Source organism: Callorhinus ursinus, unplaced genomic scaffold (assembly GCF_003265705.2).
Source record: "Callorhinus ursinus isolate GAN/ISIS: 27379988/994484 unplaced genomic scaffold, GSC_fseal_2.0 scaffold1, whole genome shotgun sequence".
NCBI classification, from domain to species: Eukaryota; Metazoa; Chordata; class Mammalia; order Carnivora; family Otariidae; genus Callorhinus; species Callorhinus ursinus.
The window spans coordinates 61,149,511-61,170,878 of record NW_027397063.1 but is presented as its reverse complement, the minus strand read 5'-3'; the positions used below and the strand labels follow the sequence as shown (position 1 = coordinate 61,170,878).

Genomic DNA, 21,368 nt, shown 5'->3' with positions numbered 1-21,368 from the left:
ATCATGGGTGGGACACACAGAACTGTTGTTTTCCTTAGATGATGTCTCATGCTGAAGGACAACAGAGAGACTTAATGAGACGAATTGAATGCCTTCCTGCTTCTGGCCATCTTAGTTCCTTGGACCAGGATCTCTTAATGCTCAAAGCTACTTCCATGGCAACTATGAACTGCTTAAACGACTGCTTTCATATTCTCCAGTTGCAGCATGCATCACATCAGAAGGGCTCATTGTCTTCAGGTAAGTTGTAGATTAAAAGGATTTAACATTAAGGGCCAAAACATGGAAAGATTGCGTTTGTCGTAATTCTAACTCCTAAAAATTCTTAATAAAAAAGAAAAAGAAAAACAATGAGCCTCGGGGCACCTGGGTGGCTCAGTCGTTAAGAGTCTGCCTTCGGCTCAGGTCATGATCCCAGGGTCCTAGGATCGAGCCCGCATCGGGCTCCCTGCTCGGCGGGAAGCCTGCTTCTCCCTCTCCCACTCCCCCTACTTGTGTTCCCTCTCTCGCTGTGTCTCTCTCTGTCAAATAAATTAAAAAAAAAAAAAAAAGAGCCTCTTGTTTTTTATTTATTTTTTTTTTAAAGATTTTATTTATTTTTATTTATTTGATAGAGCACGAGAGCAGGAACACAAGCAGGGGGAGTGGAGGAGGGAGAAGCAGGCTTCCTACTGAGCAGGGAGCCCGATATGGGACTCGATCCCAGGACCCTGGAATCATGACCTGAGCCGAAGGCAGACGCTTAACGACTGAGCCACCCAGGCACCCGAGCCTCTTGTTTTTTATCACATTAATGTTAAAGAAAGTCTATTGTGCCCTTTTTCAAATCTAAAATTATTTTAGGCCTAATGTTTAATATAATTGAATATCCCTTTGGAGACCTCAACTACACATGTCAAAAACTGAACTCAAAACCCACATCTTGTATGTTTCTGCTAAAATTGGTGGCGTCGTTATTCATCCAATCGACCTTAATAGAAATATCGGGACCATTTCTTAACTTTTGGTTTAGTCCACTGTTCATTATATCCATATTGAGCCAGAGATACTACTTTTTTTAAAAGATTTTGTTTATTTGACAGAGAGACAGTGAGAGAGGGAACAAGCAGGGGGAGTGGGAGAGGGAGAAACAGGCTTCCTGCTGAGCAGGGAGCCCAATTCAGGGCTCAATCCTGGGACCCTGGGATCCTGACCTGAGCCGAAGGCAGATGCTTAATGACTGAGCCACACAGGTGCCCCTGAGTTAGAGATATTAAAGTCTGTCAGTCACTTTTCAGTTTGAAAAATAAGGTGTACATTTAGTATTTGAGAGCACTTATTTGTTGAAATTAATCTGGGGAAAATAATGTTACTACACGTGAGGACAAAAAATGAGTTTTTCTACTTAATGAGATGAATAAACTCATCATGTTTTTCTTTATTGAGATATATTGACATATAATATTGTGTAAGTTTAAGGTGCACAGCATGTTGATTTAATGCGTATACATGTTGCAACATGATTACCAAAGCTAATGCCTCAATCATATCACATAATTATCACTTTTTTGTGGTGAGAATATTTAGGATCTAGTCTCTTACTCCAAAGTATATATTACAGTATTGTTGACTATAATCACTATGGTGTGCATTAGATTTCCAGAATTTATTTCTCTTCTACTTGTAGGTTTGTACCCTTTAACATCTCCTCGATTCTCCCATCCCCATTGTTTTAATAGTAGTAACTTAAGAGTTCACAACAATTCCTTGTACTCTTACCCAACTAACTCCCCTTGTGAAAGAAATTTTAGAAAGCTACTGAGTCTCTGCCTAGGAGAAAGTTTATCATAGATCTTTTTTTTTTTTTAAGATTTTTATTGATTGATTTTAGAGAGAGTGTGTGCACGTGTGCAAGCGGTGAGGGAGGGGGGAGGAGCAGAAGGGGAGGGCGAGGGAGGGCAAAAATCCCAAGCAGACTCCGTGTTGAGTGAGGAGCCTGATGTGGGGCTTGATCTCACAACCCCGAGATTCTGACCTGAGCCAAAACCAAGAGTTGGTCGCTCAATGGACTGAGCCACCCAGGTACCCCTACCATAGTCAGATCTGAGTTGATAAAATATGGCTTCCATCCTCGTGTATGCCTACCTAAATCAATATTTCAAGCTATTAATGTCAATTGTAGGTATAGAGTAGTAAGCTATGTATGTTTCCCATAAGGAACTCATAGTCCACTTGGGAATGAACATGTAAATACTTAACTGTAATATGGAAAGTGTTGTTTACAGTGGGAACAAAATACTTTGGGAGAATATATGAATGGACCGATACCGATACTTCTGACAGAAAAAGGTTTGGGAAAGGCCTAGAAAAGCTACAAAAAACAATTAGCTTAAGGGTGGAAAGAGAGAAGAGGGTATTCAGAAGAAATGGACTGGCATAAGTTGTGAGTTGTGAATACGGACTGGGGCCTTGGAGGAAATGTAAGTAGTATATAAATTATAAAGCAACACACACACCTGGGATGCCTGGGTGGCTCCATCAGTTAAGTGTCTGACTCTTGATCTCAGCTCAGGTCTTGATCTCAGGGTCGTGAGTTCAAGCCCCACGTTGGGCTCCACGCTGGGCATGGAGCCTACTTAAAAAACTAAAGCAACACACATTCATAAAAAATTTAGGAACTATTATATAATTAAAAAAAGAAATCATGCTTATTCTACCAACCAGATATTGCCACTGTTAATATTAGTACATACCCCACCAGGTTTTCTTTCCTTCTAAGTTTTTGTTTGTTTTACTCCATTGTTATTAGAAAATATATGTTTTTATCTTACACTTTTAACGTAATATCAAGAATATTTTCCAGGGACGCCTGGGTGCTCAGTCAGTTAAGTGTCGGCCTTCGGCTCAGGTCACGATCCCAGGGTCCTGGAATTGAGTCCCAAATCGGGCTCCCTGCTCAGCGGGGAGCCTGCTTCTCCCTCTCTGACTCCCCCTGCTTGTGTTCCCTTTCTCGCTGTGTCTCTCTCTGTGTCAAATAAATAAGTAAAATCTTAAAAAAAAAAAAAGAATATTTTCTAATTTATGTTAAGCTTTTGGTAAACACAATTTTTTTTGGCTGCATTATATTCCTTTGAAGGGATAGTTCTTTGGTTGACTTAACTGTTCTCCTATGTTGAACATTGGATGAGTTACCTTGAGCTGTGAAATTTGGTTTAATTCTAGTGTTTATAATAATAATGTTGTCAGGGAAATGTTAGTCTGTTTTCAGTTGATGCTACTTAATTTTTACAAAACATATCAGCTAGCACAGAGCTAGATACTAGATGCCTAATACTTGATTAAATAATTGTATGTAATTTTTTTAATTCTTAGAAATTTCATTTGTGTAGTTTCATACACAATTGTATTTTTAAATGATTGCTTCATGATTAGTGAAGCATGTACAATATAAATTTGCATTTTTTAGTTAAAAAATGAAACAGACTGTAAACTTTATAGAAGTGTTTAAAGTAAAAGTTGTTCTCCCTCATTACTATGTTTTGGAGCATGGATATTTGGTGGAATTGATTAACCAGTATTGGTATTTCTTACATAAACGGTCATTTTCCAAATTAAATCTGTAGAAATTTATTCTTTGGTCACTTGAAAGTAAAAATATAACTGTGGAAAGAAAAACTGAATTACCTTTGCCCTCAAATTTTGAGATGACACAAGAAATGAAATCTAAGTTTAAATTAGTGTTCAGTCCCATAAGGTCTTAATGTATGTTATCCAAGGATCATTGATTTAGAGGGGTCCTAAGACCAGATGATTGGTTTGATAAAGAGTATTGTGGTTTCCAATCAGTTGAACAATCTCTTAAAACAGATTTCTTAAGAATAAACAAACGTTTTCATTTCTTTAGAATTTTGAAACTGACCTCTTGAACTTACCCAGGGCATTCCCTGAGAGACTGGCCTGAGTGGCAAGGCAGGATGCTCTGGTAGCATGATAGGTACTTAGTAATTTATTCCTGTACTGAAGTCTGGCATTTCATTATAGACTGAGTAAATTCCCTACTCTGTTAATTTCTGCTGTAGTAGTCTGAGCATCCCTTATTGTAGCACTGCAATAATCAAGCTTCTGTGAAACCTAGATCAGCCTCTGACATCAAATGGAACATTTTCCATTATTGATTAGGCATAGAATCCACTTTGTTAAACTAGTTGAGGGTAATAAGAGACATTTGAGTCATTAACTGAGAAGATGACAGGTCTCTAAATGTGACCACTTCTTTCACTAGGTCAGCTATTATTTATTCATTAGAAAAGCCTTTCAGTTTGAAAGTATATGGACCTTCTTTATAGGATTAAAAAACAAGAGGAATGGACATGTATTTGCAATACTTACATTAGATCAAGGTGGTTATCTTGCATGGTTAGAAAATTGCTACTGAGAATAAGGTTCAGTCCCAAAATGAAGAAAATTTTACTGTTTCAAAATCCCAGGCTCCTCCTGTAATGGTGACTCCCTGAAGTCTAATTGCGTATTTTTTGATCATTACGGAGACGGACAGTGTTTTTCACAGAATGGGTAGCAAATCAGCTATTCAGGGCAGGAATACATTATGGTTTACAGATTTCCCAGAAGTTCAGTTCCATTCAGGGTTGATTCTTTTAAAAGGTATCTGATTTCAAGTTGCAAGTCGCTCTCTTGTAAAATACCCAATCATGGTGCTCATGCTAATGAGATACAAGTGGCCCTTTTGCAAGGTCTCTTAGCAGGTTGAATTGCTTTTAGTCGTATGGGTGCAAAGCAAAATTGTTTAATAAAATCCACATCTGCTGAACTTTCCAGATTATGAGCAAGTTTCAGCGAAAGTTTTCTCTTACTTCATCAGGAACGACAATCGAGTGGTTAGAACCAAAGATACCTTTATCAAACCACTATAAAAATGGAGCTGACCAGCCTTTTGCAACTGAGCAAAGTAAACCAGTGGCGGTCCCAGAAGAGCAGTGTGTTGAAGAATCTGGACCATTAGCAAGGGTAAGGTAATGTGAAAATACAGTTTTGATGTAAAAACTAGGAATCACTGAAAAGGTTCAGTTCTCTTTTCATTGTCAGGGCATGCAAGTCAGGCTAACACCAGCACAACATTCTTGAGACTCTAGACATTGTTTTTCTAATTTAAACAGCACTGGCTTTAGAAGAGGTCTGCTGTATAACACTTGTACACATTGTGTTTTGCAGGTTAAGTTATGTGCCTTTTTTAGTTTGGGCATACTTTTGCTGGATAAAACTGTATTTAAAAGTTGTAATTTACATATATTTATTTTTCTAGAGAATAACTTATCTAATATAAGATTATTTGCACACTATTTCTCTCTTACATTTCTTCTTAAATCTTAATTTAACATTATTAGATGCTTACTATTAAATTTACAAGTTTAAAAATTTACTATTAAGGGGCACCTGGGTGGCTCAGTTGTTAAGTGTCTGCCTTTGGCTCAGGTCATGATCTCAGGGTCCTGGGATTGAGCCCTGTATCAGGCTCCCTGCTCGGCGGGGAGCCTGCTTCTCCCTCTGCTACTCCCCCTGCTTGTGTTCCCTCTCTCGCTGTGTCTCTATCTCTGTCAAATAAATTAAAAAAAAAAATTACTATTAAGTCTTTTTTGTTTTAAGAACTTTACCAAACCAGTTTTTTTGTTACTCAAAATAGCATAGTCTCAGGGTTTTATAATATTTTTATAAGTATTATTTATTCCACATTTCTCAGAAGCTAAAGAATGTCTTATTCTAGTCATAGTTCCACCACTGTAAAAAATCATATTGATGTTTTGCCTTTTGTGTTTTTTTTTATGGTCATCATAATTATATAGATCATTTTATTCTAAGCTCTTTTGACTTGATACTTCTCATAAGCATTTTGTCTGGCCTATATAATTAAAATTTTAAACGTTGAAGTAAGTTATTAAATATCTAGGCTCTTTGTTATTTTTTTGTTATTATATATCACTATGTCATCTTGTCTACTGTTTTTTTTTTCTCCTCTTAATTTGGATTATTTCTTTAGGTTATAGTCCCAAGTAGAATCACTGAGTCAAGAGTAATGCACAGCATATGTTTATTTAAATATATTAGCAAATTACTTCTCTTTTTTAAAAGATTTTATTTATTTGAGAGAGAGCACACACACAAGCAGGGGAAGGGGCAAAGGGAGAGGGAGAAGCAGACTCCCCGCTGAGCAGGGAGCCCGATGCGGGGCTCGATCCCAGGACGCTGGGATCATGATCTGAGCTGAAGGCAGTCGGTTGAGCGTCTGACTCTTGATTTCATCTCAGGTCATGATCTCAGAGTTGTGAGATCGAGTCCCCTGCTGGGCTCTGTGCTCAGCAGGAAGTCTACTTGAGTTTCCCTCTCTCTCCCCCTCCCCTCCCCAAATAAATAAATAAATCTTTAAAAAAAGAAGTAGTACATGACACAGAGACTTCCAAAACTGGCCAAGACCTTGACTTAATGAGGCTGGCAGTGGCAGCAGTGTGGATAGAAGAGAAGAAAAAAAAGTATGAAATGCTTTTTTTTTCCCCCTGTAATTTTTTGACCAGCCCATTTCTAGAGTCAAGCAGTTAGTATTTATTAAGCCCTCTAGTGTATGACAAGTCCAATGTTAGGAATTACAAGGGGACACAAAAAATCGAAGACGCAGTTCTTTCACTGGAGAGATTTACTAATCTGCTTGGAGTCACAACAATTAAATACACACTGAAACAATGAGAGGATAACATGAAGTAGTATTTTTTTTCCCCATCTTAGTTGATATGGTTTAGGCTGTTGGGATATGGGCATTCAGAGAAAGAAAGAGGAGTATTGAGTAGAGTGGATGAGGAATGCTTTGGAGAGAAAGTGGAATTGGAATCAGGCTTTGAAAGAAGACACGATTTGAAGAGATGAGGAGTAGTGGGATAATCTCGGGATGGAGGAATAATAGGAGCAGGGATATGAAGGCATATATGCTTATTGTGCTGAAAGCTTGCCTGATGGTTTTAAACCCAGGTCCTGTCATTTACTGACTTGTGGACCAATAATTAACCACTTAGTTTCGGTTTTTCTCATCTGTAAAGCAGGGATAATAGTGTCTTATAAGATTGTTATGAACATAAAATGAATATAGCAGAGCACCTGGTTTATGGAAAATGATCACAGGGTGATGGGATTTTACAAATCCAGATGACCATTCATGCTGCATTCTCTGGGGAGTGATAATCCCTGGAGCCACTGCTCATAAAATACAATGTAAACTGTGCCTCCAAGGAACATAAAAATCATACAGAAAATTTAGTCTTAATGTAATAGATGATAAAATCATGAGCACGGGATATGTTTAAGAAGATTGGTATATGATATGACCTAAAATTAAAGTGTCGACAGAAGGCTATGGAGGTGAAAATGAAGACAAATGAATAGGTAATGTGCATTTCAAATGAAAATCAGTTGGACTTGTGATTGACCGGTTGTAGAGTTGGATGAAAGAAAACTCCCAAGTTTGTGAACCTAAATGACTAGGTAGAATTGTGGTACCATTCACAAAGGTAGGAAAATTAGGAAGAAAGAGCCTTTTGAGAGAAAAGGTTTGGTATGGTTTATGAACACGGTGAATATCTAAAGTGTATTTTTAATCTCTCTACCCAGTGTAACCAAAGCTTTGGAGAGAGATCAGGACAAGAGACACAATTTGCAAGTGAAAATTAGAAACTCTAAGTCGTATACTCCAACATCCTCACTCTTCTCAGTGAGAATACAAAGCATGTTGGGGGTTAGAGAGGCAAAAGTTAAAGGTGGGACACAGAGATGGGAAGGAGAACATTGTTATATTTCCAAATCTCTCTCTCTCTTTTTTTTTAATTTTATTTATTTATTTGAGAGTGAGAAAGCATGAAAGAGGGGAGAGTCAGGGAGATGCAGATTCAGGGAGTCCGATGCAGGACTTGATCCCAGGACTCCTGGGATCATGACCTGAGCCTAAGGCAGACGCTTAACCGAATGAGCCACCCAGGCACCCTCCAAATCTTTTGAAATAGTGAGTAGGCCAGATATATCACCTAGTGTAAGTACAAAGAAATAAGCACACAGTTATTATTTTTAATTACAAAGACACTAGACTCTACTCAAGCATATCAGAATGGACCTGAATTTTCTAAAAATTTCACACATGCCTTCTTGAAATATGAGTGTTAATGCAAGCTGGAGACGGGCATCTAGTAGGGGAGATTTTGCTGCCAGGTGATGGAAAAACTAAACACTAGTAAGGCTAGAATGAAGCCCACAGATCCTTTGTGCCCAAGTCAGAAATCAGAAGGACAAAGATGGGGTTAATATGAGTTTGGTGGAATATTGGGGTTTCCCTTTGCCATGCAGTGTCCAAATATTATAAATTCCTTAGAAACTCAACAGCTCTTGCCACTGTCTGCTAACCACTCTGGGTTTGTAGGGATATTACACACTCGCACACATTCATTTGAATTTGGTAATGCTTTTACCTTAAGCTTTTCTTTACAAAAAGGATGATGACGTCTAAGAAGAGACATTTCAAAAAGAAAGGAGAGCTTCCAAATTCTTCCATTCACACCAAGATTTAGAATCAGTAATTAATTAATAGAATTCCTCTTTTTTCTATCCCAATAAACAATATGACTGTTTTTGTAAAAACAACAAGAACTGTACTCTTTTAAATATTTTTTACCAGATTATGTTTTATTTCTTTGATATTATTTTCATTAGGGGAAGTTCCAAAGTACAAAGTAAACTTTGCATTATGTAGTAATGTTAAGGTTATATTTGTATTACTAATCTTTGTCCTCGGTTCTGACTCCAAATATAATGGTATCTCTTCAGAGGGTTGGAGAACATTATTTAATCAAGACCCAATAGGGGTTTTCTCAACACTTCTCAAATGAGTAATTATTATATTTGGTATCCTATGTAGAGAGGACGATGATCAACTTTTCCCCCATTGTATAGTGAGTAAACATTCACAAGTATACTTAAACTTCACTAGGCTATATTGTACAACTGATTTAGAGTAAGCAATAGGAAATACTTCCTGACAGTCTTATGAAAAGGGGAATTTAGAAAACCTTTGGGATCTCTCCTTAAGGTTGTAAAAACAGAAGTAATTCTGAAATACACAATCAATAGCTGTCTGTGTGGTCTTAACATGAAGAAATGAACTAGACCGTCAATTTAATTATCAGAATTTGAGCATAGTAGATTTCCTTGGTAAAAGAGAAGAAGAAAAAGGAGAAAAAGACAAAAGAATGACCAGAAACCCATTTTTCTTTAATTCTGTTGCTGTGTTTTATATTTTGTTTTTAATAATTTTTAATATTTGAGAACATTACATTCTTGATTTTATGCCTGATTAGGATTGGTTTTTGCCTACCTACAGAGAACAGATGGGCTTCTTATTTGATAGGATTTAATTGTGTGAGGAGAAAATCAAAGGCAGAGACATTATCAAGATCATTTCCTTTTTAAAATCCTCATAACTTAAAGTCTACTGTAATAACAAAGCTCTCTTGCACAAAGGTACAAAAAAGAGGTACCACTGAGAGAGCTGGGACACCACCCCCTCCCCACATACACATGAGAAGTGAACCTAAGATTCTACAGAATCTTGGAATTTGAAACTGTTATTTGAAATTGTTTAAGTAGAAATAAATTTCTCTTAACCAATTGTCTGGAACTAAGATGCTGTTGAAACGAGGTAAACATTTTCAGTTTTTCAAGAGGTTGTCTTACTGATTGATTAAAGAGCTGCATAGAGAACCTTTTTGTGGCATTAAGACAGCATGAGCAACTATAGGGTTGCCATATCTGCACCTAGAATTCTCTTCAGCCCTACGGTTTCTTCCTGACATCTCCAAGAATGAGTGAATATCAAAATATAGATTATAGTAGTTAGACTTGACATGTACAGTCACTTTTAAATTTTTACTTGTATAGTTTTAGCTTTATTTTTTTAAGATTTTATTTATTTATTTGTCAGAGAAAGAGAGAGAGCAAACACAAGCAGGGAGATTAAGAGGCAGAGGCAGAAGCAGGCTCCCGCTGAGCAAGGAGCCCAAGGCAGGGCTCAATCCCAGGACCCTGGGATCATGACCTGAGCTGAAGACAGATGCTTAACCGACTGAGTCACCCAGGTGTCCCTAGTTTTAGCTTTTAAAAAGGGCAAATATTGGGGTGCCTGGGTGACTTAATCAGTTAAGCATTTGCCTTCGACTCCGGTCATGAGCCCAGGGTCCTGGGATTGAGCCCCACATTGGGTTCCCTGCTCAGTGGGAGTCTGCTTGTCCCTCTCCCTCTGCTCCTCCCCCCACTTGTGTTCTCTCTCCCCCCCTCAAATAAATAAAATCTTTAAAAAGGGGGGGCAAATATTTTATTCCCAAAGCATCTTCAACTTAAATTATAGGTGTTGGTGGTATCCCCAAACAGGTGGCCAATCCTGCAAAGCCTGAGATTCAGATGAGACGTTTTTCACTCTTTTTGAAAAATCCCATGTTTACAAAATATATGTATTTTATATATTATTTTTATGGCAAAACCACAGTATGTTCAATGTAAATGATAATGGACTCATTGAAGGAAATCTGTTTCATGGCTAAGTGATGGAAGTTATATTTTTAGAAAGATTTTTGCTCATTCCCAGATTCATTTAGGCCCAGTATAAACATCTTCAAGTCTGCTGTTTATACTTCTTTGTAATGTGGCTGTGAAGTCTGTCCTTTAATTAGCAATGAAGTCTGTCCTATCTGTTGTTTGCAAAGCTTGCTGTTTAATTCGATTTCTGTATTGAAAAGAAAGAAAATACAAGAGTCTTCTTGCACAAAGAAACAGCGACAGAAAAGAGACTTTTATTATTTTTTAAGATTTTTATTTATTTATTTGAGAGAGAGAGAGCACAAAGGGAGAGTGAGAAGGAGAAGCCGGCTCCCCGCTGAGCAAAGAGCCTGATGCAGGGCTCAATCCCAGGACCCCGAGATCATGACTTGAGCTGAAGGCAGATGCTTAACCAACTGAGCCACTCAGGCGACCCAAGACTTTTATTCTTAATAGATATTAATAAGCACTTACAACACTAGACTTTTGCTTTGTTTGACTTCAAGGAACCTGAAGAAATCAATGCAGATGATGAGGTAGAGGATACATGTGACAACAAGGAGGATGACCTGGGAGCTGTGGAAGAACAACGTAGTGTCATCCTGCATCTCTTGTCACAGCTGAAGCTGGGCATGGATTTAACGAGAGTAAGTAACGGGATAACTGGCTATGGTGATCAGTAGGTCGGGACGACCTGTAATTGTTAATGTTGTCAGGGTTTTTTATTCTTTATGAATTGGTTTCTTAATCTCTTTTATTTTTTTTTTAAGATTTTATTTTTTAAGTCATCTCTCTACCCTGCGTGGGGGCTTGAACTTACAGCCCCAAGATCCACAGACTGAGCCAGCCAGGTGCCCCTGGTTTCTTAGACTCTTGATCAACATTTCCTTTCTTTTCTTTTTTCTTTTCTTTTTTTTAAGATTTTATTTATTTGAGAGAGAGATTGAGAGGGAGTGGGAGGAGGGGCAGAGGGAGAACCAGACTCCCTACAGAGCAGGGAGCCTGACGGAGGACTTAATCCCAGGACCCTGAGATCATGACCTGAGCTGAACCAACTGAGCCATCCAGGTGCCCTTGATCAACATTTCTTATTTCATAAAAAATGTGACAATTATCTTGTGCAGCAGGAAGTCACATGGCAAGGAAACACCTATAATCTTGTTTCTGTACAAATGAAAGAGGTCCATTGGTATATAGAACTGGAGAATCTAAAGAAAAGGATATAATCCCAGAAAACCGTGAAAAACTTTGACACTTCTACTTTGCTCTTACTTCCCATGTTGGATAGTACATTTTGGGTGTTATCTATAACAGAGGTCAGTAAACATTTTCTGTAAGCTATGAGGACACAGGTCTCTGTTGGAACTACTCAGCTTTGCCTTTATAGTATGAAAGCAGCCATAGATAACATGTAGGACTGGGCATGGCTGGGTTCTAACAAAATATTATTTATAAAAACAGAGACCAGATTTTCCCCAAAGGCCATACTTTGCAGTTCCCTGGTCTGTAGCCTTCCTACTTTAAAAGTGTGGTCTGAGTTAACTAGATGTGGGAATTCTTTTACAATGTACACATATATCAAATCACTTTAAATATCTTACAATTTTATTTGTCAATTATACCTGTGTAAACTGGAAAAAGAACATACTGTTGTCTGAAGACTAGTAGCATCACCATTGCTGGAGGACTTGTTAGAAGTTCAGAATCTCAGCCCCCAACCCCAAACTTAGAGGACCAGATCTATATTTTAATAAGATCCCCATGTATTCATACATACATTAAAGTTTGAGAAATACTAATCTATAATTTTTAATTTTAGGCCAGTCTTTAGCATTTCCAGTTTATCTAATTACCCTGTCTTCATTTATTTTAGCAATCAATCTGTGATGTTAATTTGAAAAGGAAATTTGGTTCAAAACCTATGTATGTCAGATATTACTACTGTGGGATTATGTACTTAGAATTACTACTGACACTACTTTGCATTAGTATGGAATTTCAGAACTGACATCAGGACGTATATTTCAAATTAAGGATTTTGATGTCAGTGAAGGTAGTGAAAGCATAGATTAAAAGTGACTTAAGGAAAATGTAACTTAAGTAGAAAGCATTTTGCCTTTAGTGTTTACTTTGAAGCATCTCAAAATCAAAACACATTTCTTTCTTTACTTAGACTTACAGTGATTATAGGGGAGTTTAAAAGAAGATGGATTGAATTAAAAGCCTACTAAGAAATAGACATTTTAGGAATTACTAAAGAAACCCATTAACCTTTCCTCTTTAACCTTAATATTTCAACTGGGTGTCATTTCTGTTCTATAAATATTTTCATATTAGTGGTTCAGAAAAGATTATTAGCTGTAAATCAGTTAAGATGAATAATGATATGAAAGGTTTGTTTGGTTATTCTGGTGTTTGCTGTCCCTTAGTAGATTTAGGTTTGTAAGGCATAAAAACAGTATAGGGGTTTATGAGGCATAAGAACATTTGAAAAGAATGTGCTGTGATAGTAATCCAGATGGTAAAGCTTTCTCTAGGCGTGATAACTATATATAATATAGCTTCCCCACATTTGTTCCTTGTTAATTAAAGATATAAATACATACATAACCAACCATGAATTATGAACATTCATGTAACGTTAAAAAGAATGATACTTTTTGAGCAACATTTAAAAATCTGCATGTAGATGTGACTAAACTGCAGTCACATCTACCTTCTTTTTTAACAAAACACTGTTAGAACAAATATTTTTTGAGCCCCTCTTATATTCCAGACACTCTGCTAGGTGCTGGAACTACAGCAGCAAGAAAGGTAACCATGGTCCCAGCCTGCATGTTGTGAATAAGTAATAACTGTTCATTTTGTTTCTTTTTAAATAATATTATGGATTCAGTATAATTATACAGCTCACAGAAAGTTAGGGAAAATAAAGGAAAAAATCTCCTATGATTTCATTACCCTAACAACACAACACTAAGTTTTGAGAATTCCTCTCAGTCTTTCTTCATATAATGTAGTTTATTTATTTCCCAATTTTGTTACATTTCCTTTTTTCAGTTAATACTCTTTCTTTGTGAAATGTATTACACACAGTCTTCTGTGTGCATAAACAGTTTGAAGAACAATGGTAAAATGTGCACCCAGGTATCAGGTCGTGGAACATTGCCAAAAGGCTGCTCTCTGAGGGCCCCTCCTGGTTGTAGTCCCCTGCTGTCTGCTAGATGTAACCACTTACTTGACTTCCATGTTTATCATCTCCCTACTTTTTTTTAAAGGTTTTACCACCTGCATATGTACCCCATAACAATGTTATTTAATTTAGGAAAAAGTGAACAGCCAGCACAGGTTTAGCTGTATAAGGAAAGGGCCCTGTTGCCATTCATAGAAGAAGCCTCCTAGGAGAAGATAAGCTAAACAGAGTCCCTGGCTTCAGCATCTTATAAATTATTGAGAAAGTTTAGAAGATCCCTTTCTGAAGAAATGAGAAGGCAAAATTCTGAGTGAGTCTTGCCAAATATATGGCTCACAAAGTTAGAGCATTTGGTGTGAGCCAGATACTGGCCATTCAGCAGGAATGTGGACAGAGGGAAGAATCTGCTCAGTGTTTTTCACCACTAAGCAAACTGTGACCCACCTCCCAACTCTCAGCAGTAGATTGAAGCCAGAATGTGTCTTTGGGTGAAATGAATGTCTTCAGCCAGCCCGGACAGCAGGGCATGGGAAGGAGAGTTGGCACTTCAAGCAGATGCCCACCACCAGCCAAATACAGATGCAGATGGGAACAGTTTCCCTAGAGCATTCTGTCCTCAGGTTTCAAAAGAGGGTAACTGTGGAAGCATGGAGCGCATGGATGACAGTCTTCCTGTGTCTGTCTCTTGAATCATATCACTCTGATCTGGACCGATTTCCCTGTGTCTGCTGTGCAGCTCTCTTCCTGGGATGTCCTTTCATTGTCCTTCTGTGCTAGATCTGTCTCCTGTTTTTTTTTCTTCTTTTCTGGTTGCCTCTCATTTCAGTGGAGCACATCTTCTTTTAAGCTCTGAGAAAGATCTGTGGGAGACAAAATGTGTGAAGTGTCTTTATTTTGCCCTCATATTTGATTTCTAGTTTGGATAGAATTTCTAACTTGCAGTTAATTTTTCCTTTGAATATTGCCTCCTTGTTATGGTGCTCTGGTGAAAAGACTGATGTCCATTCTGGATTTGTTGGGAAATCTAGTGTTAGTATCATTAGATTTTCTCTCTTGGGTTAGTGAAATACCCCAGAAGGAATTCTTCTTATCTCCTGCTTGGTAGGCAGAGCAACTAGGAGTGGTGGAGGAGAAGAGAGTTGGGTGGGAGAGGATCTTAGCATCTAATATTTATTTCATATAGGGTTACTTCATACCCCTTTTATCCATATGGTATCCATTCTCTTGGAAGCCCCTGATGTTCCCCAAACTAGAGAATAAGCCACCTTGTTTCACTCTTTGGAGACTAAACCTCCAGACCTTGGCTGGGATGCAAGAGGGGCACTTACCAGCAGTGTGGAGTTGGGGAGGGGATTTAAGGATTCAGTTGCTCTGCATGCAGATTTCACTCAGTCATCATTATAGGAATGTTAAAATTCCTATCAACTCCCAGATCCAGAGGTACCTGATGCTGTCAGTTCCTGAGCCCTCTCTGGAATCTATGAACCACTGCATAAGAGTCAGCTTTCTAGTTAATTCCCAAAATGTTGCTTTTGGGGGCACCTGGGTGCCTCAGTTGGTTAGGCATCTGACTCTTGATTTGGGCTCAGGTAATGATCTCAGGGTCATGAGATTGAGCCCCACATTGGGCTCCGCACTGTGTATGGAGCCTGCTTAAGATTCTCTCTCCACCCCTGCTCCCCCCAGCTCGCGTGCACACCTTAAAAAAAATTTTTGTTGTTTTTGTCTACTTTCCTGGTATCTTTAGATTTGTCTGTATAAAATATATTTATTTTAAGATTTTATTTATTATTTGACAGAGAGCAAGAGAGGGAACACAAGCAGAGGGAGTGGGAGAGGGAGAAGCAGGCCTCTCGCTGAGCAGGGAGCCCAATGCGGGGCTCGATCCCAGGACCCTGGGATCATGACCTGAGCTGAAGGCAGACACTTAATGACTGATCCACCCAGGCGCCCCATAAATAAAATACATTCAATATAATTTTAATGGATTTCAGTAGAAGGTGAAATTAAGATGTATGTGTTCATTTCACCATGAAATGAACCTGAAACATTGGTATCTTTTGTATTAGTTGTATCATCTTCATAACCATCTTTTTTCCCCCATAACCATCTTTTTTTTTTTTAAAGATTTTATTTATCAGGGAGAGAGAGAGAGAGAGCACACAAGCAGTGGGAGCAGCAGGCAAAGGGAGAAGCAGGTCCCCACTGAGCAGGGAGCCGGACGCAGGCCTCGATTCCAGGACCCTGGGATCATGACCTCAGCCAAAGGCAGACGCTTAACGACTGAGCCACCCAGGCGCCCCATAACCATTTTTTTAAATGATATAAAGTTTATCAGGTGGAATTTCCATATTTAAGTTTGCTAGAACCACAGTTAAAAGCATAGATTTTAATTTTATTTTCACATTTATTTTTCTTTATTCATATTGTTTCCTAAGAATTCTAGAAGAATAATTACTAGGCTCAATAGATATGAATATCTTTGGGCTTTTGAAAAATATTACAGGATTGCTTTCTCAATTTGTTGAACCAGATTGCAGTGCCTCTCCAATTCTGCTCTAAAGAAGACTAATCCACAGGGCCCCTGGGTAACTCAGTCAGTTAAGGGTCAGACTCTTGGGGCGCCTGGGTGGCTCAGTCAGTTGGGCGTCTGCCTTCGGCTCAGGTCATGATCCCGGGGTCCTGGGATCAAGCCCCGCGTCGGGGTCCCTGCTTGGCGGGGAGCCTGCTTCTCCCTCTGCCTCTGCCTGCCTGCCTGCCTACTTCTGATCTCTCTCTCCCTCTCTGTCAAATAAATAAAATGTTAAAAAAAAAAAAAAGTGTCGGACTCTTGACTTCGGTTCGGGTCATGATCTCAGGGTTGTGGGATTGGGCCCTGAGCTCAGCTCAGAGTCTGCTTGTGGCCTCTCTCTCTCTCCCCCTCTCCTTTGCCCTTCCCCCTGCTCACACGCGTGCTCTCTCTCTGTCTCTCAAAATAAACAAAATCTTTTTTGAAAAAATAAAACTAATCTTCCTTGAACTTACCTGGCTTTAGGTGTCAAAAGTACCCTTCTTTTGTTTTGCTTTGTTTTCAGTGAAAAAATTTAGATTTAGGGGCGCCTGGGTGGCTCAGTCATTAAGCGTCTGCCTTTGGCTCAGGTCATGATCCCAGGTCCCCCGCATTGGGCTCCCTGCTTGGCAGGAAGCCTGCTTCTCCCTCTTCCACTCCTCCTGCTTGTGTTCCCTCTCTCTCTGTGTTTCTCTCTGTCTAATAAATAATAAAATAAAATCTTTAAAAAAAATTTTTTTAAAAATTAGATTAAGCCACCTGGACTTCTGTTTATATATTTTTTTAAACGATTTTATTTATTTGACAGAGAGAGACACAGCAAGAGCAGGAACACAAGCAGGGGGAGTGGGAGAGAGAGAAGCAGGCTTCCCGCAGAGCAGGGAGCCCAGTGCGGGGCTCGATCCCAGGACCCTGGGACTATGACCTGAGCCGAAGGCAGACGCTTAACGACTGAACCACCCAGGTGCCCCTGGACTTCTGTTTTGTCGGCAACATCCAAAGCATCATAGTCAGGAGGCAGTCAAACATACGCCTTCTTGTCTCCATCAGGCCTGATCAGGGTGTTGAGCTTGGTCACCTCAATGTCATAGAGCTTCCTCATAGCCTGTGTGATTTGGTGCTTGCTGGCCTCGACATCCACAGTGAACCCAAGTGTGTTGTTGTCTTCTATTTTACACATGGCTAACTCAGTAGTAAGGGGAAACTTGATGATGGCATAGTGCTCAAGACTCTTTCTCCTGGGGGCACTCTTTCAAGGATATTTGGACTGCCTTCAGAGATGCAATGTCTTGATGCATTGGAAGGTAGGAGACGTGGATTTTCTTTTTTTGTGCATTTGACTGTTGGCACCTTTCGGCACCACTTTCTTGGCCTTCCAAGCCTTTGCTTTGGCTCCTGCTTTGGGGTGGGGGTGAGAGGGGGAGGGAATTCCTTCTTCACCTTTGGCACCATCTTCATGAAAGGCAAAAATTCCATTCTTGAGGGGCGCCTGGGTGGCTCAGTTAGTAGAGCATGGGACTCTTGATCTCAGGGTTGTGAGTTCAAGGCCCTCACTGGGTGTGGAGCCTACTTTAAAAAGTTCCCTTCTTGGGGTGCCTGGGTGACTCAGTTAAGCATCTGCCTTTGTCTCAGGTCATGATCCCAGGATCCTGGGATCGAGCCCTGCATCGTGCTCCCTGTTCAGCAGGGAGTCTGCTTCTCCCTCTGCCTCTTCTCCCGGGCTTGTGCTCGCTCGCTCTCTCTCACACACACTCTCTCATCTCAAATAAATAAGTAAAATCTTTACTAAAATAAAATAAAAAGTTCCCTTCTTAAAAACAGTTCTCTTATCCTTAAAATTAAGTGTAAGTTAAAATATTTGCTTTGATCAGTGATCTCTTTAGTCTGTCTATTTTCAGGGAATGAAAATTTCTCTTCTTGGGGCACCTGGGTGGCTTAGTTGTTAAGCGTCTGCCTTTGGCTCAGATCATGATCCCAGGGTCCTGGGATCGAGCCCCGCATCGGGCTCCCTGCTCATCAGAAAGCCTGCTTCTCCCTCTCCCGCTCCCCCTGCTTGTGTTCCCTCTCTCACTGTTTGTCTCTCTGTCAAATAAATAAATAAAATATTTTTAAAAAAGAAAATTTCTCTTATCTCATCTCTTGCTCAGTCATCCATAATTTATTTTTAAAAAAGGAAAGGAAAAAAAGCATGGCTAGCGTTTTGAGTTTTACTGTCATTTCCCTGATGATACTTTTTTTATCCAGTCTAGGAGTTAGAGGAATTTTTTACAAATGTCTTCTACCTGACCCTCTTGAAGTTCTGCATTGGTATTTAATCTTAACCACTTGATTTTAATTTCCTTTTAAGCATGCTTATTTTTTAATGAGACCAAATACTTTTGTGACTTTGTTTTTAATACTCACCTAGAATGAAATGTGTTCGGAAAGGTAAGAATAGTTTTCTACAGATATACACGTGGATTAAAATTTTCCTCTTTGGTTGACTTTTGTTGTTGTTGTTTTAGGTGGTGCTTCCTACGTTTATCCTAGAGAAGCGTTCCTTGCTCGAAATGTATGCAGACTTTATGTCTCATCCAGACCTATTTGTAGCCATCACTAACGGAGCCACAGCTGAGGATAGAATGATTCGTTTTGTTGAGTACTACCTTACCTCATTTCATGAAGGCCGTAAAGGAGCCATTGCTAAGAAACCGTACAATCCTATCATTGGAGAAACATTTCACTGTTCCTGGAGGATGCCAAAAAGGGAGGTGGCATCCAGTGTTAGCAGCAGCTCTTCCACCCAGGCAGTCACAAATCATGCTCCTCTGTCGGAGGAGACTTTGAGCCAGGTGGAATCAGACTGTTATACAGTCAGATTTGTTGCTGAGCAGGTTTCCCATCATCCTCCAGTCTCAGGATTTTATGCAGAATGTGCGGAGAGGAAGATGTGTGTAAATGCGCATGTCTGGACTAAGAGCAAATTCTTAGGCATGTCCATAGGCGTGACAATGGTTGGAGAAGGTAAGGAGAAAAACTGTTCTCCAATTTTTAATATCAAACTATAATCTTAAATTTGGGGAAGCTAGATAAATATTATAAATTTGAAATGTTACATGCCACTTTTTTGTTCCACTTTTTAAGTGTGTTCCAGAATGGTGTGGAAGGAGGCTCATATTTATGGACAAATATAAAGTATCTTCTTAAATTTTTTTCCTTATTTTAAATATAAAATTTTTTATTATAGAGTATTTGGAAAACTTAGAAAAGTATCAAGGGGAAAATAAACCATTTCTAATACCTCCATCCAGAGAAGGATAAGTTTGGCTAGCATTTTGTATTTTTTCTATTGTGTATATGTTCATACTTTTATTTTTGTTTTGTAAAGTTGGGATTAGTTCTCTATATATAGTTTTGTGTTCTGCTTTTTTGCAATAAATATTCATTTTCCCATGTCACTGATAACACTTTAAAACATGTTTTGATGACTGTATAATACCCTATGAAATAAGATATTTACCATCTTTTATTTAACCATTTCCTCTATTTGGACATTGAAGTTGTTTCCATATTTTCATTATTATAAAAAGCACTCAAGAAATATATTACCTAGAAATATCTTCTAGCTTGATCTTTTCTGTCTTCTGAGGAGGTAATATTTTAAACTACATTGCCAGTCTTTAATTTCACTTCAGCAAAAGGTTATGAAAAAATAAGGTAATACCCAAAAAGTAAACAACAGAAAGCTTCCACAGAAATCATTGAAGAATTAATGAAAATATAATGGCAGAAAAAGCCCTCCCATTTTTATGTTAAAGGAAAACCCTTGTGCATGGAAGAATTTGTTCAGAATGTAAAATTACAGTGTTAGCATGGTATAATTAAGCCTGTGATACTAACATTTTGAGACTGTGTTACAGTAGCTGTGAAGAAAATACTTTATCCCGCCTTTCAGTTTTCCCCATTGTTAAGATCTGCTGTGATATGAGTCTTAACCAATTTCCAAATAATGTATTAAGTTAATCAAAGCTTTTATAATATTAGAAAGTACTCATGTTTTATTAGTTAAAAAATTTGCCATCTTCATTTATAAGCTTCATAACATTAGCTCTTAGATCTTCATAAATCAGTTTATTTTATAGATGAAAAAAAACAAGTCTAGAGGTAATGAGACATGTTCAAGTTTACAAAAGCTAAGACATAGCCAGATTTAGAACATCCTCCTTTAACATACTCTCCCTGAGGACTTTTGTTGGAGGAGTCCTCAGTAGGTTAGCTCCTACTGAGTATGTGGTGATGGTAAGCCTCTTCAAGAAAGGAAATGCTTCAGGAAATAAGGAAAAGCATTAATATCTTAACTTTGCATTGATCATGAAGGCGGTATAAAATAGGTAATTTTTAGTATTTCTGTGCTAATTATATATTTATGGATTGCCTTTTAGAAATAAAATTTCTATAGTAACCTCATTAAAAGTAAATAAAATCAGAGAATGGGACTTATGACAATTCATTTTGTTCTAATAGGAGCATGTTTTGTTTTTATTGTTGGGGGAAATTCCATGTAATGATGAAGTAAGTGAGGTTTTAGAATTCTTTGAATCTGTTGTCCTAATTAGTCTATTATCATGTACATTCACAACTGATTTTAAATTATGTTGTGTGTGATACTTATGGTAAATATAGTCTTAGAAATCAGAGATCAGAAACCCAGGTTATAAGGTGATGTATTCTTAGAAAAGTCATCAAAACATCTTTTCTGACTTAAAATGAATCAGCAGTTACTATTAAACCCTTAAAATATACCCAAGTATGTTGTTTATATGCCTTCTGACAGCTCCCATTATATATAAATGTTTTACAGCCAGAGCCAGGTTCCTTATGAAATGGCTTGATAATTCTTGATTTATTGTTGCCCTTTGTGAAGACTGTAAAGGTAATATAAGAAAATAATTGGTGTTACTTTATATAAAGTAGACTGCTTTAGAATCTGTTTGTCTATTTGCTTATCCTAAAAATTTATTAAAATATTTATTA

The 21,368-nt window shown here is 38.3% G+C and overlaps 1 protein-coding gene across 1 annotated transcript in view; it reads left to right on the top strand.

Annotated features, from left to right (window-relative positions):
* The window catches only part of OSBPL11 (oxysterol binding protein like 11), a 92,360-nt gene that overhangs the window by 46,373 nt on the left and 24,619 nt on the right, over positions 1–21,368 (top strand). Inside the window, exons 6-9 of the mRNA XM_025875642.2 lie at positions 39–240; positions 4,859–5,004; positions 11,121–11,261; positions 18,860–19,358. Coding sequence (XP_025731427.1) covers positions 39–240; positions 4,859–5,004; positions 11,121–11,261; positions 18,860–19,358 — 988 coding nt within the window. The remainder of the gene's footprint in view (positions 1–38; positions 241–4,858; positions 5,005–11,120; positions 11,262–18,859; positions 19,359–21,368) is intronic.